Source organism: Indicator indicator, chromosome 10, assembly GCF_027791375.1.
Source record: "Indicator indicator isolate 239-I01 chromosome 10, UM_Iind_1.1, whole genome shotgun sequence".
Lineage (NCBI taxonomy): Eukaryota > Metazoa > Chordata > Aves > Piciformes > Indicatoridae > Indicator > Indicator indicator.
The window spans coordinates 7,325,114-7,343,276 of NC_072019.1; the positions used below are offsets into that span (position 1 = coordinate 7,325,114).

Consider the following 18,163-nt stretch of genomic DNA (forward strand, 5'->3'; position numbering starts at 1 on the left):
CTCTGTCAGAGGCAACCCCCAATCAAAAAAAAAAAAAAGACTGAGTTGTTCTTATCACAGTTGTAGCCTCTGACACCTGAAAATCATTATACCTTGCTCAGTCTTTATGCTACTAGCTAAAGGATTGTTCACTTTTCAACCAAAATTAATTCCAAAACTTCAAGGATAGGGGTAAAATCTTACTTCTGAATTAGGCATCTCTTTTAAAAGCATAGGAAGATTTGTGATACAAATCTTGTGATACAAGCAGCCATGTTCACTTTTTTGTGGCTTACCTTCTTGGCTTCTTGGCTTTAAATTAAAAAAAAAATAGAAAATTATTTCTCTATTGCAGGTGATAATAGGTGGATGATTTCTCCACTTCCTAAATAATGATTGTGTTTCACTTCTGTGCTTAGGTGATTAATGGATTATAAAGCCAGAAGTGACAGCTGTGGCTCTGTAATGCAATTTTTAGTCCACAGACTTTCTTGAATGAATTCCTGTTTGAATCTGAATGTATTACTATTTCTCTTTCTAGGAACAATCTTTACAATTTTTGAATAATGGGGAATTCATTGCAAATTATGATTAATTAAGCAGTAAAGAAACTGGCATCAGAATAAAGTTTGGTACTTTTTTTCAATTCTGAATTCATCTCAATTGTTTGTCATTGTTGCATCTTACACTTTTATCTGCTGCAAATTTCTCCTTGCCATGGAAAAGTACAGGAAACAGATTAAATTTTCATCCTTCTCTGATTTCAGCCCTGATTATCACTTTATTACATGTGGTAGTCATTCTCACAGCCCATCTGGAAATTCCTCCAGTTTATCAGCTGGGATACTACCACTGCACTGAGCATCCAAGAGCTGTTATGATCTCCCCCTCTTTATTTGGACTGTCACTTTAATCAGAACACCTGCAAAGACCAGCAGTGTCATTGGGGATGAATAAGTCCATAGAGGGCAGTGGCAGGCTGAATAACTTAACCCTCATCTAAAATTCTAGGTAACTGCAGTTTCCTTGGTGCTTGCCCCCAGTAGATATGAGGAAGGAGATATGCACTTTTTTTTTTCTTTAACTCAGTATGTGGAATTACCAAAACTCCTGTTTATGTTCATGAACCAGTAAGCATAGCAAAGTTCAACAACTCAGACAACATTTGTGTGAGGCTGCTTGTGTTGGCCAGGATTTGTTGGGTTCTTGTTTAGACACACTAATCATTTTCTCTCTGACAGCAGCAAGTACAACCTGGTTTCCCTAGAGAATTACTTACAATGCAGAAGACCTAGAAAATATTTTCCAGCATTTTTATATGCAACACTGTGCCAGCATCAAGTCCTGCAATTCAACAATGTTTGTGTGAAGCTGGGATAAACTTTCAAAAAAAAAAATCAATCATTATGCCAGTCATATTTTTTTCTAAAAATAATTTTAAAAAAATTCAAGATATACTGAGGTACATGACTTCTACCAGTCATTTCTTTCCTGAATCATAATGTCAGAGCAAAGCAAAACTATCAGAAACTCAACTGAAATGAACCCCTGGAGACATCAGAGATCTGTTCTTGTTCCTGCATTAATCCTTGGGGTGTGCTCCCCCAAACAAGGTGGGAGCAGAACAGCATGCAGTGCACCTACAGTGTGTTGGTGTGGTAAATTCACATTCAAATTGTGCTGTATTACCGATTCATCCCACAGAAGCACCATTACTGAACTGACTGAGGAGAGTAGGTAGCAAAAGTCTCTCATGCTTTCCTTTGTCAACGGGAAATAAATCTTGGAAGCAGGAGCATTCATAGAAGTGATATGGAGATTGCTGCTGCACAGCTTCCACATGCATCTGTTTGGCCAGGGAAGGACTTTACTGGATTCTTGCCAAGAATAGCCCATAAATGTTCTTCAGAAAGCTTCATAAAACTTTTCTTGGCTCAGAGATTTAGGCTGCTTTCTTGTCCTCTGAGGTCCTCCCTCACCTTTTCCTGTCCCAACAAAACAGAAGGTACAAAAATCCTGTTAGTGCTTCCCTGAAGGGAACACTGTAGAGTTCAGACCTCAAACGCCCCTGACCTCTCAGGGAAGAGATACTTTGCTTCTTCCTGCATCACTGGTAAAGATTATATCAATTCGAATAATAACGTAGTTAAGGTGTCCTGTGTATTGCAAATGTTTTTAGTGCCACATTTAATCTGTATTTCTATAAAACATAAGCCATCCATAAAACTGAGCCATCCATAAAGATAGTAGCAGATAATAGTTGCAAAGAGCTGTATTTTGAAGCAAGTATGGATTTATTTTCACTAGAGAATGCAATCTATTGATTCAGACATGCCTGCTAAAAAGATGAAGTTTACTGCTCTTTGTTCTTTGTGGTTGGAGTTGTTGAAGTACCTTTTCTGTTTTATTCAAGCCTCCAATAATTACCAAAGGATTTAATTTTAAAACATTTAGCAATGCAATGAAGTACAGAGCTCGCACAGTTACTTAGTTTCTCTCAAAAATAATTTCTCTGTGAAAGCTACCTTGCCTTCCTGCAGCTCAGGCTATTAGAATTCTCATCTTGTGAGGGGAAAAGGGAGTCCATGTGCAAGGTTCAAATAATTCATTTTCTTTGGCTGACAGTCTAGGCTTTCATTACAAAACCCAGATTTTTTCACAGTACCGAAGCACAGCTGGTGTTCTTTGAGTGAAGGAAGTTGATGTTTCAAATTCTTTGCAGCTTCAGAACAGTTTGAGATTGATCATGTGTTTTTTTTCATGGTAAACTGGATTATTCACAGGAAGGCTACTAATGAGAAAGCAAGCTTGTCATGTCTCCAAGCATGGTGTGACCTACACAGGGACAATCAGACACAGTTGAATTCAGTGGGTTTTATGCATACACATACCCACAAACATCATATTGTATATCTCTTCCCTAGCATATCTAATGAAACATGTACATTTTTTACCAAGAAATGGCAGAGGGAGACCTTATCCCCACAACTCCTCAGGCACAGACCAGCAGAGAAGAATTCAGGGGTCAATATTATTTTTTTGGTGTATGGACAACAAATTGTCCAACAGTGGTCCAGCAGCTACCTTATAGGCACGTTCTTCCACAAGCCTCAGTTTTGACGAGAGTTCCTAATAGGTAAATGCAAAAAAAGTTCCACTTAACACTGAAAAAGCAAAGGAACTCCTCAAAAACATAAATATCTGCCCTGACAGATGGAGAGCTGTGCTGCATCACATCAGGAACTTCTGAGTGGCCCTCAGGGTCGAAGCCAGCAACTCCATTTCTAGAACAAACCACGAAACTCCATGTATTGATAATTATAGTAGGCTCAACTATGGTGGAAACAAACTTTAGGACAGAGCTAGCGTAAAGCCTAGCATTAAGGCCTTAAAGATTTAAATCTGCACTAATACCAATTAAGATTTGAGCACTTGGACAGGTGTTGTTGGCAGCAAACTTTCTACAATGGTTGTCCATTGTACAAGTTTCCATAGTCTTTCATTTACACAGATTCATTCTTTGTCTCTTTGGTGTTCTTTTTGTAGTTTTGAACAATTTCTGACATCTACCACTCAAAATAATTATTCTTGGGCTGAGACTTGCTTCTGAGTTTACCTTGAGGTGCTGATGGAAAATTCCATAAGAAAGCAAATTCCATTACCAGTGACAGAACAGCTTAAGTAATATAGATAATGTATAAGTGATCACGAGTCATAATGAAAAGAGCGATACTGATTTTGTGATGGTGGGAGTTAAGCTAGCAATTCAGGGCCTCTCTAAAATTAATTCATGAAGTATCATGCTATATTCTTAGCTGTATGAAAACCAACTTCATGTCTAAAATGTGGCTTCTGCAGCAAAGTTCCTAGTAGGATCCGGACTTCTCTCTCCATGGCTTTTCCTTGTCTATTGTTTTTACCATGAGACAGACAGATATTGGCAAGACACCTGGAATGGTCTTGGATGTGGAAGAAAGAGCCCTTTGAAGTTTGTGAGCTTGTGATCATTAGTGTAGTACTTTTCACCCTGGGATTCATGCTGCATCCCAAATTCATTACGCTTAAGGTCAGACTGATTGAAACAGTGACTCTTAAACCAGGAGGCATGCACTGAATGACAGCCATCTGATGTGTCTGTTATTTGCATGCTCCTGCAATCCAAGGTTACAGCATTCCCTTTTTCCATGCTAATGTACCTGGCCTCAATTCAAGAAATATGAAAAAAATCCAGAGCAACAGTAATAAAACATCCAATTCCCCCCCCCCCACACCAAAGAAAGCCTTAATAAGTGATGATCTAAATGAATGGAGATTAATAAGTTTAAGAAAAATCACAAACACAGTGTCAAGAATTTCACCTGGCCATAAAAAGAACCTGTCAGACAGAGATGACAAAATGCTTTGAAGAATCAGTATCAGAATTCAAAATAAATTTCTTGCTGAGCCAGCACAGTTCTGTTAGTGTGAGAGCACTAGCTTTCTTTCCTATATCAGAAGGGACTTTCAAAAAGGCTTGGTTTCTTCTGAGAGCTTTGCTCAGCTACTAGAGGAAATGGTACACACATACATGTCACAAAAATTGGTTTCAGACAATTCAGAAGCTGCTGAAAATTTTTCACTTGCAAATCAAGTAATTATGCTAATCTCTGAAAAGTGGCAATAACCACATTTTTTTTAATCTCTGCATTGTCATTTTTTTAAACAATCCAATGACTGAAAAAGTAATAAGCATTACTAGTTTCTGCTTTGAAACTTCAGTCCCTGAGAGCAAGTCAGTTTTACTGTGGCTTCCATTTCTGACAGGCTGTTAAAAATGGGCAAAACGGTTTACAAAATTAGTTTAGTTTTCAATCAAAATTAAAATGATACATACCTAAAGCAACGGGCAAGGCACAGAGAAGTAGAAACATTCCTATCCAGAAGTCTTGGGGTGAGAAATCAGATTACACATTGATGTTCAGCCAAGTACTAAGCAATGTCTGATAGCCAACTTTTTCTTCTTCTTTTCTTTTTTTCTTTTTTTAAACAGTTTGATGCAGACAGAGATGAAGAAGAAGTGTTCTTCGACATAAGTTCAGCAGTTGACAATAAATTATTTGCAAACAAAGAGGCTACAGCAGGTGAGTTAATGTGAGATTTTCAAACCCTGTATTTTTTTACACTGCATTTGGCATTGGTGGAATGCCTTTTTCATGTTCCTCAAGTACAGATGTATGTACTGCAGCAAAGTCTTGACTGACCTCAAATGTTTCCACAACCACAGGCAAATAAAATCTCTTTATACTTCAGAAGTTCATCCAACCCACCTAACATTTTGTTTATCTACAAGCTCACCTTAAAATGCTATGGATAGTTGACTAAACAACTCATTAATACAAAAAACTTCATGAGTTGATTCATTCCTCTTGTCACCTATTTCAGTTCCAGATGATACCTCAGTGTTCACCACTGATTAATGGTCATACTTCCTCCCTAATAATGGGTACTAATTCTGAAATTGTGTGTGAACTTAAGTCAGGTGGTTGAGGATTTTATTTATATATTTAATATTTCTGCTTACTGAAGCTTGAATTTCTTTGAACAAAAAGCCTTTGAGGGACAAAGGACTGCAAAAGAAATGAAGCTAAAAATCAAAGCAATGAAAATCCATAACATCTGCCAGAAATATTTTGCTTGAGGGGAACAGGAAAATGTTCCTTGGTAACATTATAACTTTTTCCTTTTATAAATGGTATCTCTGGCTGCCTTCCTAAATAGACCATGAAGGTTTACATAGGTAGATTAGGTCAGAAATGTTTTGTGAAACAGAACACACATAAAAAAGGAAAAATACTAGGTGAAATATTTTCCTTGAAAATGTCCTAGCTTTATTAAAACAATTAGCAGCTATGTATGGTAGAAAAGATGGTGTACCTGATTTCTCCTCTGTTTAAGGGAAAAACTCATCTGCCATAAATTGTTAGACAGGGTGGGCTTCAGTTACCTGTAATTGTGAGCAATCACCTGGGTGCTTCCAAGGAAGGAGGAACTGATGAAGCACAATGAAATCTAGTAGCAGCAACACACCTCTCAGTTGGTCTTTGACAGAGGACGGATTACTTTTTTTCTATTAGCAAGACGTTTGCAGAAAGCAGTGCTTCAAACAGAAAGGTTAGATCATATTCTGAAGATTCCAAAGTGAGGTCCAAGCTAGCTAGCATACAAGAGCCACCTGTAAAGCTATTTTTGTAACGTTCAAAATGAGATTGAAGTGAATTACCAAGGTGGGAGTGCGTAGTGCTGAGACAGGGGTATGGGTTTGAGAATGACAAAAATTGCATTAGCTCAAAAAACAGGTTTCTAATGGTCAGCTTTAACATAAGATGCACACAAAAATAAAGACTAAGCTTCTTCTATTAAGTGGCATATTTACATCTTGTGAGCTTATTGATTCTAAACTTAAAATGACATTTCCAGTATATAGCATTGTAATGATAATTACCTGTGGATTCCCTAATTAAATGAGCTAAGTACTGAAGAAGAGGAACAAAGTGGCACAAAGGTTCTAGCTCTGACAAACAGACTGACAAAAGCTAAACAATCAATTTGCACAAATTGATTCTGGATGAGTTCCAGTTAGTTCCTTGAAAGTCTAAGCTACTTACTAAATTCCCCACCAAAACAATTGTAATCTATGAGCTTTATTAACAGCCACACCATGATTGTCTAATTGGTCTAACCTGAGCACCAATAATAGCAAGGAGATTTGAAATAGGATTTCTAGAGGTCCTATGAGACCAGCTCTTTAATTTCTAAAAGTCTCAATTGCAGCATTGCCTTGATCTCACTTTTTGTCTTTTAACCTTATTAGTGATATTGCAATGTATTTGTTTTCGTGGTGACTAAGATAAACAGAGTATTTCTAATATTTTCATGCTTCCACATCAGTCTAATTTGGATGTAATACCTGTAAAATCCAGTTGTAGCAATATATGGAAAGAGAACAACTGAATATTTTTATAGATTAAAATACAATTTTCTCATTGTTGCCTTCTACAACATATTAAGATTGTTGCTAGGAGCAACAACCTGTCACGAAACTCAATGGAGTATAGATGCAATAACATTTGTATTAGAAGCATCTTACTGCAAGCACAATTAAAATGTAATCATTTGAATGCTAGTCAGTCCTCCAGTAAATTATTTCTATTATATTCCATTTGAAATTTATCTTCTAAGCATTTGTCTTGCCCAAGTGCTTATAAGTAGCATGTATTAATTGAATTACTAGACAGTGCTTCAGAGAATGTTCCAAAGCATAAGACATTGTTATTTTATCAAGCTTAAACATGCTATTAAGAGACATAACATCCTTTACAGGATAGTCTTAGATTCCTTTTATGACAGTCAGTGTTGAATGGTGCAAACACTGCAGTTGTTAAAATATGAGTTTGGGCATATTTGAGCCAAGGAGCCATGGTGAGTAGAATTGCTACTGGGATTTGGAATAAGGAGTGGATTTAAGCAAGGAATTGAAATATGCTAACTGATGTGCCAAAACACAAGTGGTCCAAGAAGCAGACTTAATTAACTCAAATGATGAGGTATAGCTGCCTTGTGATGGGAAGATAAATCAACTGCAAATAAATTTAGAGAGATGAGCACAATTTTGTTTCATTGTGTAAATAAATTTAGTGAACTGTGCAAAAGCAACATCTGACATTTGTGCTCATAAAAACTTAAGGGTGAGCACACTTATGGAGAAAATGACATGCACCCAGGCTCACAACACTGAAGTATTTTGTAGTACCAAAGACATTTACAGCCACAATGCTCCTGTGTTCTAGGGCGCATTTCTGTGGCAGGAGTTGCACGCTGGCATGTAACAGTCCTAGCCTCTCAGCTTTCCATGACCAGTCCTGTGCAATTCATCTCAGGAGTAAAAAACCATATGTAAAATACAGCATAACATTTAAAAGTACAGCATAACATTTAAAAGTACAGCCTCCTAGTGGGGGAAGTAACTGAGCGCAGCCCCACACCCCTCCGTGGGCAGAAGTGTCATTTTCCCTGTCAGACCTGGTAGGGGTGGCTCCTGTCAGCACATCCTTGTATAACTGCAGCTACACATTAGTTCAACTTGTCCCTCACTGGATCCTCTTGGGTTCTTAGTAAGACTTCATGAATGATGCCTTCAGTGTCAAGATACAAAGCTTAGTTAAAAAAAAAATAAATAAATGGAATGCACTGCAGCTGATCTACTGTTTCTTTTTTCAGCAGCCTGCACCTCCCTGGGGAGTTGATTATTCACTTAATGAGGATTTAATAAAAACTTCCAACAGATTTATCTTTTAATTGTGCAGTGCTGTACCAAATAAAACCCTAAGGAAAAAAAACCAGGGCACGTAAAAATGACCAGGTGTCCTCTACCTCAACTTTATGCATGCACTGAAATTGAGAAAGTGTATTTTAAGTCACAAGATCAGGTGCTTGCAAGCTATTTCTCCATGGCAGTAAAGCTATCACACATGTTCTTAATTTTTGTTTTCTAAGCTGCTACATTTCCCCTTTTGAAACTGACACAGTTACTCAAATTGTTTGCAATAGGAAATACTCTAAGTTAACCAAGAGCTGAGATTACCTGATGGAATGGGGCATCCCTTGAAAAGGAATTAAGACGATTCAGACAGTGGTGAACAAATTGGGGTTTTTACAGCCTGGTTCTCTGTATACCAACTTATCAAAGGAAAACCAATGTAATTTACTCAGAAAAGGCAATGAAACTTAGGATCAGCTGTTTGGTTATTTAAGCACAAGACATGCAGCTTGCAGCCTTTCTGAAAGCAGCAGGGCGGGTCTGCTTCCAAACGCTTTAACCAGTCCTGCTCTTTTCCTTAAGCCAGCATTTCATGTTTCTTCTTTGACAGCTAAATGCTGCCACAAGTTTTGCATACTATATTGCCAATTAAAACTTATGCTTAGAAAACCTGATCTGTGTTTTGAATTCTCTACGCTTTGTAATATTCTCCTCTTGGCTCTGTCAGTAGCTTTGCCTGTCACCAGGATTGCTGATTACCAGCATGCTGAAAAATGGTGATCTGGTACACTTCTGTCACCACACATACTGGTGGATTAGTTAGTGAGCCTGTTGTCTTCATCTAGAAGACCTGTTTTAGCAAGAATTAATCCAAAAGTCAGCAAAATATGCACCCTCCAACAACAAATTGAGGTACAGGATAGCAAACTACTCATTCTGCTCTTTCATGTCCCCTCACAACTTTATCTTGTCCTGAGAGTAGCCATTTGCTTCAATTTATTTCTGGTAGGTTTCTCCTTAGGTGATTTGAGAAGGGTAGAGAAGTCTGTTTACTGTGCAGTGATAGATGGTTATGGGTTTTGTTAGTTTTCATTGAACTAATAAAGAAAGGAAATAAATTTTCCTGACCTTCCTTGAATATACCCTAGGAAGGAGATCTATTTCCCCAAGGAAACTGGTGCCCTAGTTAAAGAAGAAAGGCATCTTAAGATGTTTGACCATATTAAAGTTGTATAACCATTATGGCTTTTATCACTTCAGATACATAATGCATGAGATTTCATTTTCAGCCTGACCTTTACATTTAAGATTGTGGCACCATGTTTCATTCTAACGTTTCTAGCTAAGGATACGTTCTGCTCTTTGTAGCAAAGTGACAGTTAATCAAAACACTTGTACACAAATGGCTTTAAAAGTTATTAATGTGTCACTGTAAGCCAATGCTTGTGACTGAGGCTTTAGTTAATATACACTGTCAACAATGACATGGTGTTAGTAGTGAAATATTAGCTGGGTAAAATAAACCTTAAACATTAAGAGTGCCTCAGCAGTTGTGACTCTATATGGTTGTGTGTATCTTTTACAGACAGACATTTTCAAAGACAGTGAAGTGTATATGCTAGAGATCATGCTGCTTGTATATATGTATGGCATTCTGTTAGAACAAGTATAACCCCTTTCTGTTTGTTTTAATAGCAATCTGCTAAAGTATGTGTGAATATTAGAGGGGGGGGGGGGGGGAAATGATTCCCAAACACCAGCAAATGGTAGACCCAAGTATTTCACGGGTGTCTCTCATGTAGTCCAAAGAGCTGCCTCAAAGATTAATTTGGCAACAATTGTAATATTAATTGCAACCTCAGACACCCTGGAATTAATATCTCTACCAGGCAGTTAGGTTTTAGTCATCATGACATTCAGTTCTTCTCTGTTCTCTCTCTTACTGATATTTAGTTCACCACCTACATGGATTATCACTAAGTAAACTACAAAAGCAAACAAAACCAGATAATACATAAATGTAACTGGCACAAATTGAACTGCAAAATCTGTTATTGATTGTGGTTGTTACAGAAATCCAACCATACAAATGTCTCTAATGGAGAGAAAATAATTCCAAGTCAACAACAGTCTTAAAGCTGTATATCCTCTGGTGCTTGCAGGAGCATCATACCAGGTAAAGAGACAGAGATGTGTAGCCCAGAAAAGAGTGAATTCTGTCCTCTTCCTCATCAATGGTCTTGTCTGACTGAGGACATGCAGACACAAAACAATACCATTCACCTGGCCATCCTAGCATAACTCAGTGGTTCCTTGGATCCCAGTTTTGGTATACAGGCAATTGGAAATATCTATCACAGAAAGTGAAAATCTCTAATCTATTTCTGAAGTTTAATTTTCTTTCCTATTTTAGGGCCAAATGAACTTGATTGCAGTCTGATTATGGATTCTGGAGACAACGTTTATACAGAATTTGACTTTGAGGACCAGGTAATTTTATGTATCAATATGTGTTCTCCCTCTAGACGGTTTTCTAGTTTCTGTGTGTACTGAGCTGTACAGTTTGTCTGAACAAGGTGGTGGAACTTTAAAGGTACCTAAGCCAGAGGATTTGCAATGTTAAGCGACTTTCTGGTTATGAGAAGATTGAATATAATTGTGGTAATTAAGAGCCTATATCTTCCATTACTGTACATTGCTGCATTTCCTCCACAAATTTGAAAATGTCAGCAAACATGGCAAATAAAATTGTTGGAATACACCATAAATCTACAGCATATTTAAGAAGAAGTAGTAGAATATTTTTCAAAAGAGAGACATGAAAGTACAAAAAGTATGAGATGTAACTAAAACCAAATCAGTCTCTCCTTGAAAGGAGACTGTTTTAAAGACTTAACAGTGAATGCTTACAGTGTGTTGAAATCAGCCTTCCTACTGATACCATTCTATCCACATCTAAAAAATACATTTTGATAATGTTTACTTGTAGATAGGAAGGAAAAAGGGCTAGAAAGGGGCAAAAATGTTGTATACATCTTTTCCCTCTAATCACATCAGCACTAGTAAAGCCACATCTGGATCACTGTGCCCAGTTCTTGGCTCACTGGTACAACATATAGAGCTGCTTAAAAGAGTCCAGCAAAGGGCCACTAAGATGATTAAGGGGCTGGGCCATCTCTCCTACAAGGAAAAGCTGAGAGAGCTGGGAGTGTTCAGCCTGGGAAAAAAAGGCTCAGGGAGATCTTATCGAAGCATACAGAAATCTGAAGGAAGGGTGCAAAGAAGGTGGAGCCAGGCTCTTCTCAGTGGTGCTCAGTGACAGGACAAGAGGCAATGGGCACAAACTGAAACACAGGAGGTTCCTGTGGCTTTGGTATTCTGCTGAGCATTATCATTCTTGTTACCATGCTGTGGATAAGCATTGAGAGAAGCATAGTTGAGAAAAAAATATTTTTCAAGCCATGTGCCACACCACCATACTGAAGAGTGGTGGTTTTGTGGGTTTTTTTCCATCACTTTTGTATGACTTGACTTGTGTTTTCTTCACAAATAGCGCAAACGTTTCTCTAGATTTGGCAAAGAATGTTATTTTGTGCTTCTGTTACCACTCAGCTAAGTGCAGTTGTGAATGTTCTCACCTCTTTTCTCCTCATTCATAAAAGATAATATTTTCTTTTTTTTTTTTCTTTTAAAGCTAATGACAAAATCAGGGAGAACAAAAATGAATTTTCATTCAAAATCATCTACTCATTCATTGGTTTTCTTTCACAGTATTCAATACACACTTCGTCCTCACCTGCAACATGCTGTGTTCTAGTGCCCTTCTCATTTAATTTGTGATCTTTCAGTTCTTTTAGGCTCAGTTATTTCAGTTTGGGTTTTTTTGTTTGTTTTGGGGGGGGGGAGGTTTGTGGTATTGATGGGGTTTTTTTGTTTGGTTTGGGATTTTTTTTGTTGTCATTGTGGTTTTGTTTGGGTTTTGGAGTTTTGTTTGCTTGGGTGTGTGTGTTTGTTCGGTTTTGGGGTTTTTTTTTGAGCTCTCTCCAAATTTCATTTTAAATGCCATTCTTTCATAAATACTTCTTAAAACATTTTCTGCTCCAGGGAACTCTCTTAAATTTCTCATCATCTTGACTATACTACTACTTTATTGTAGAGTTGAGGCCTTTGTGCTCTTTAAAGCAGAATTCATATTTAAATCATGTTGCATGTGAAATATTAAACGAGAACGAACAAGAATTCTACAGTGGAGCCTTATTTTCTTTGTCACTGGTAAATATTCTTCCAGCCAGACGTGGTAGTTAGCAGTTAGCTTTCTCATTATTTTGCCAAATCAACACATTGCCATTCTGGCAAGAGTGCAATACTGTTATCAAGCAGAGAAGGAGAAAAACAGTGCTAAAACTCCTTCAGTTGAAGAGAAAGAGATAAATGTGAAGAGACTGACAATGACCGTCTTCAACTGCAAGTTGATATTTTTGATAATCATTACTGGTTTTTAAAAAAAAAGTATATTTCTATTATTAATAAATACTTTTATAGCCAGTTCATTTGAGATGCCTTATACAAAGATTTTTTAAAAAACCAACCAACAAAACAACAAATGTCTTTACCACCTAAAATTTGAATTGCTGCAAGGAAGTGTTATGTATAGAAGCAAAGAAGGGAGTGGAGATTACCATAAAATCATAATACCATCTAGCTACCCAGTCTGAAAAACAAAATTAGGAATTACTCTCAGGAGATAAGAGGAGATCTATAATTCAGGAGTAAGGAATTGCTTGCATTCAAACCTTGAGCTCATTTTGACTAGGTCAGAGATTTAATACTCCAGTGATTTACCACATGCTGTTTACAAAATGTGTGAAGTACCAACAACCTTTACTCAGAGAATCTCAAGTGAAAAAGGAACGTGTGTCTGGATACCAATGTGTCATGCAGTGATGTTATTGCATAGGAAATCTGTCATGAGAACGTGGGGGATGAGAAGGCTTGTTTCTAAGCAACCTTACACAGCTGAGCTACTAAAAATGGCTGAATTTTAGCAGAACATCTTGGTAGTCTCTGAACAAGAGGAGCTGGAGGTCAGAGCAGTGCACAACATGTACTAAAGACAAAGGCACGGCTGGAGATGAGTATTATTTGGCACAGCTGAAATGGACATACACAGATACCTTTGCATTTCATCATTCTTGGAATGAGCCAGAAAAACCTCCAGTGCAAACTAAGCCAACAAAGAAGTTACCAGAGTTCTTCAGATGTACACTACTCATTCCAGAGGAACCTCATACTGGCAGGCAGGAAAAAGGAAAATGAGTGGTGTGGTCCCAACTACCATTGTAGCCACCAGCTCATCTAGGAGTACTCCAAAATGCAGTGAAATACATTGAGAAACACTTGGTACCTGTTGTTCAAACAGAAGCAATACTAGTGCAGGTTAAGGTCTCGCACTTCTGAAGGAGTACACAGGGGAAATTCAATTAAAATTAACTCAGAAATAGCTTGAGCTTTGCGTTGCACATTTTATAAATTAACATTCAATCAAATTCATGTAACTAGAGTAAAGAAAAGCTGATTGTTTTCTACTGGCTATGCATGAATGCTCCAAGAACTACAACACTTGTAATCATGAGGCCCTGCAGCACTGAAATGCATGAGGCAAACACCCACTTTTGGGAAAAAAAAAAAATTCTTCATATCACTAATAACTGTTTCTCTATTCTTTCTCAGATCTGTGGCTGTCAGATCCTGTATAATAAAGAATAATCTAGGTTTTTAGAATGATTACCCCAAATGCATTCTTTCCAAAAAATAGAACTAAAAATTAGACAATGCCTCTCATCATCTGCCCCTGTACTCAGGGCTGGTTAGACCACTCCTTGAGTACTGTGTCCAGTTCTGGGCCCCTATGTTTAAGAAAGATGTTGTGATGCTGGAAGGTGTCCAGAGAAGGGCAGCAAGGCTGGTGAGGGGTCCAGAGCGCAACCCCTATGAGGAGCGGCTGAGGGAGCTGGGGCTGTTCAGCCTGGAGAAGAAGAGGCTCAGAGGAGACCTTATTGTTCTCTACAACTACCTGAAGGGAGGAAGTAGCCAGGTGGGGGTTGGTCTCTTCTCCCAGGCAACCAGTGAGAGAACAAGAGGACACAGTCTCCAGCTGCATCAGGGGAGGTTTAGGCTGGATGTTAGGAAGAAATTCTTCACAGAAAGAGAGATTGGCCATTGGAATGGGCTGCCCAGGTCGTTGGTGGAGTCACTATCCCTGGAAGTGTTTAAAATAAGACTGGATGAGGCACTTAGTGCCATGGTTTAGTTGATTAGGGGGTGTTGGGTGATAGGTTGGACTTGATGATTTCAAAGGTCTCTTCCAACCTGGTTAATTCTGTGATTAAGAATGCCTTGTGAAAGAATGAGTGGGGTAGCAATCTCTATAGCCTTTTCTGGATTAATGATTACACTACTCACGACTTGACTGAAAACCGTAAAAACATGGTAAAACTAATACATTTCTGATATTTTCATCCATATAAAGGCATCAGGAATATGTTTCTGGCCACTCATTTTTGGGTGCTTCCAATGAGGGAAGACTTGTGTTTTCAAGAACATTCTCAGTTTGCAGAATTCACTGTCATGACTGGCATCTGGTTTAATAAGGATCGTCTTTTGCTGCTGGAATGCTCCCAAGTGTGATCCAGGTTTTCACTCTCAATGCATTCATTTATACTTGCCATTCAATTTCTCAACTGTGCCAAAGAGTCTTGTCAATATAATGCTGCTTATTTCCAGAGATCAGGAAAGTTTTATATTTAAGAATTGGGGGTTTTAATTAGAAGCCTGCCATTTGGCTTATTTCAAGTGCGTTCAGGCCAAAAGGAAGTGTTGAAATATTGGCAGCAGCAAATCCTATCAAAAAGTTGCTTTAGAAAAGAGCATGCAATTATTTTCTTGTGAAAACAAGGCTTTCAAGACAGTCTTAGCTAGTCTGAGGAATATTTAGACTAATTAGAAAAAAATGTTAAAACGTGCAGAAAGATAACTGTGGAGTGAATATGCTCCTGAATAAGTGCTTGTAGACAACTTTAGAATTTGCAAAACATGAAAATCAGGTAAACTTCAAGTAAAACCCCTGAAAATATACTTAGTCTCTTCCAATATTTGGAATGAGGGGTGGGAGGATTTTACATCTACAAAGGAAGGAAATGTGTTTTTATGCCTCAAAGGAAGTTACCAGTTCATTAGTGATGCATCTCCATGTCCTTCCAGTGTCAGATTGCATTTAATTATACATTTAGTTAAATGCAATGGCACATGCAAAGGAGAGATTGCCTTTTATTTGTCCCCAAGTATCAAAGACCTAGAAAAGCTACATGCAAAAAAAAAAAAAAAAAGACTGAAAGATAATAAGAGGTTTGCTGTTCAGAAGTGGCAAGCAATCTATTGAATTAAGAAAACTGCATAACTCAATCTTTACTGCAAGTGCAGAATGTTTTATAATTAGAGAATGTGACAGCTCACTTGAAAAGCCACAAGCAAAACCAAGATGAAGTGGAGGTAAAATGCCCTCAAAGAGACCTACTCTCATTCTAACGAGAGGAAACAAGCTCTTGATTAAAAGTTGTTGCCATGTAGTGACACTTCTTAGAGCTTGCTGTCATTTCCCATCCTGAGCACATGGAAGCTTTAGGGAAGCAAAAGTAAAGCTTTAAGTGAACGAATGAAAACCAGATGCCATTGCTACCAAGGTTATAACAACACTGCTGGTCTGTCTGCATTATCATAGCTTTTGAAACCTAAATACTCAGGAGAGAAAATGAAAAGACCCTGGAAGTCTTTTCAATGCAGAAGCAGAACACAAACATTCCTAAAACAAATGCAACAGCAAATTAAAAGCCTATAAACTAGCCTATAAACTAAAGCTCTGTGGATTTAACCAAAGACAATATTTCTCCATTTACTACATTTCATCTCAGTGTCACCATTGTTTTCATTCCATTTTCTCTACATCAAAGGTTCAACCCAAGTAATGTGTTTAACCCATAAGAGACAGTACTCCAGGGCACATCTCCTTTAGCAGGAGAATTTTTTCATTAGGACTTCTAAATTAGATCAACATTGAATAAATTACTAAAGAGGTCAGATCTAGAGTAATCACATGCTTTCTCTTTACTTGAGAAGAAAAGGAACTTCTGGTGCAACAGCAGCTTCGTTCATATGTGCTGTGCAGCATGAACCATTTCAGGGCTTAGTAAAACGATCAAGAACATCCAGAAGATGTTTGGGCTTTTAATGCTGAACATTTCTGCTGTGTCAATTTGAACTACAGATTCTGGTTCTGGAAGGAAACTGATTAAAACAGTAGTATGCAATAGAAAAGAAAATGGACTCTAGGAAACTCAGAGGATGATTATGAAACTGTTCCTTCAACATTTGTTTTTCTTGAAGAGCACAAAAAGATGGAGTCTAATCTACTGTAAGGATATCTGCAAAAAAGATACAATGAACAAGCATCTAAAGAAATGAAAAAGCTGGAGAGGCAGGCTTAACTATAGAGAAAAGATGTTTAATAGAAATGTACTGAAGTCAATGAACAATCTGTTCAGTTCAAGTTGCCATGGAAACTATCCTATTAAATGCTTTACAAAAAAAAAATCAGTTCTAGAAACAAAGTACTACAGTTTGCCTGTTACAAAGTGCTCCCTTAATAAGCTGAAACCAAGTTTATTTTGGTGCTTCTGTATCATTTTGTAAGGCTGAACAATTATTGTTCTCTTTCAAAATCACCAGGCATGTGAAAGAAAGCCTACTGTTCTATTTCACCCCATGCAAACCATGGAGAAACGGGCCAGAAAAATTGTTGTGCACTCAATCAGCATTTTTCTTTGGAATGCTAAAAACAGTTGTTTGCTTCTCCTTTCAGAATGTTATTTGGATTTACTTTATGGTGGTACATATATTAGGGGGGACTGAACTGCTAAGGTTAATGGAAGTCTTCGCATCCCTATTTTTCTTCTGATTTTGAAGCAAAAATTGGCTGCCTGCACCTCTGGTGGGCAGTGCAGGGCGTGAGGACTTGGCTGCAAGGATGGTGAGCTCATGTGAACTACTGGGGATGTAAACAACAGTGACAGAATCATTCTTCAAGATGGACAGCATTTGTGCTCTACTGAATGCTTTCATGGTAACTTAGGAGGCTCTCTGTGACTTGTGGAAAGTGGCTGTAGAAAAAACCCATTACCATTTGCAGTGTTTCACCCTCGTTATTCTAGGCAATAGCACTAGAACAGCGTACCACTTCTCTTCACCTTGCCCCTCTGCTGCCAAACCAAGGCACTACCTTTTCAAACACAAAATACAACTTTACAGCTAAATTTATGACTTCTGCAGTTTACATGTCTACCTTTGCAATCCAGAGAACCTGCATAATTCTTGGGGAATGTCAGGCTTCCCATAGAGTTGATGCAAATAGGATCACATCAAAACAACTACCTGAAAGGACGCTGTAGAGAGGCTATTGCTGGTCTCGTCTCACAGGTGATTAGTGAAAGAACAAGAGGGAATGGCCTCAAGCCATGACTGAGTAGGTTTAGACTGGACATTAGGAAATATTTTTTCAAGGAAAGAGTGGTCAGATATTGGAATGTGCTGCCCAGGGAGGTGATTGAATCCCCAACCCTGGATATGTTTAAAGGCAGTTTGGATGTGGTGCTTGGGGATGTGGTTTAGGGGTGAACTTTGTGGGGTAGGATTATCACTTGGACTTGGTGATCCTGAGGGTCTTTTCCAACCTGAATGATTCTGTGATTTCATATTGCACCTAAAGCTGATAAAGAAATGAAAGGTGTGTTTTAAACCAACCCCTTCTGCCTGCTAGGTTTAGACACTTTACTCATA

General features: G+C 38.0%; 1 protein-coding gene across 1 annotated transcript in view; it reads left to right on the plus strand.

Annotated features, from left to right (window-relative positions):
* The window catches only part of AK5 (adenylate kinase 5), a 98,062-nt gene that overhangs the window by 44,996 nt on the left and 34,903 nt on the right, over positions 1-18,163 (plus strand). The window contains exons 7-8 of the mRNA XM_054384252.1: positions 5,009-5,099; positions 10,689-10,765. Of these exons, the coding sequence (XP_054240227.1) occupies positions 5,009-5,099; positions 10,689-10,765 (168 nt within the window). The remainder of the gene's footprint in view (positions 1-5,008; positions 5,100-10,688; positions 10,766-18,163) is intronic.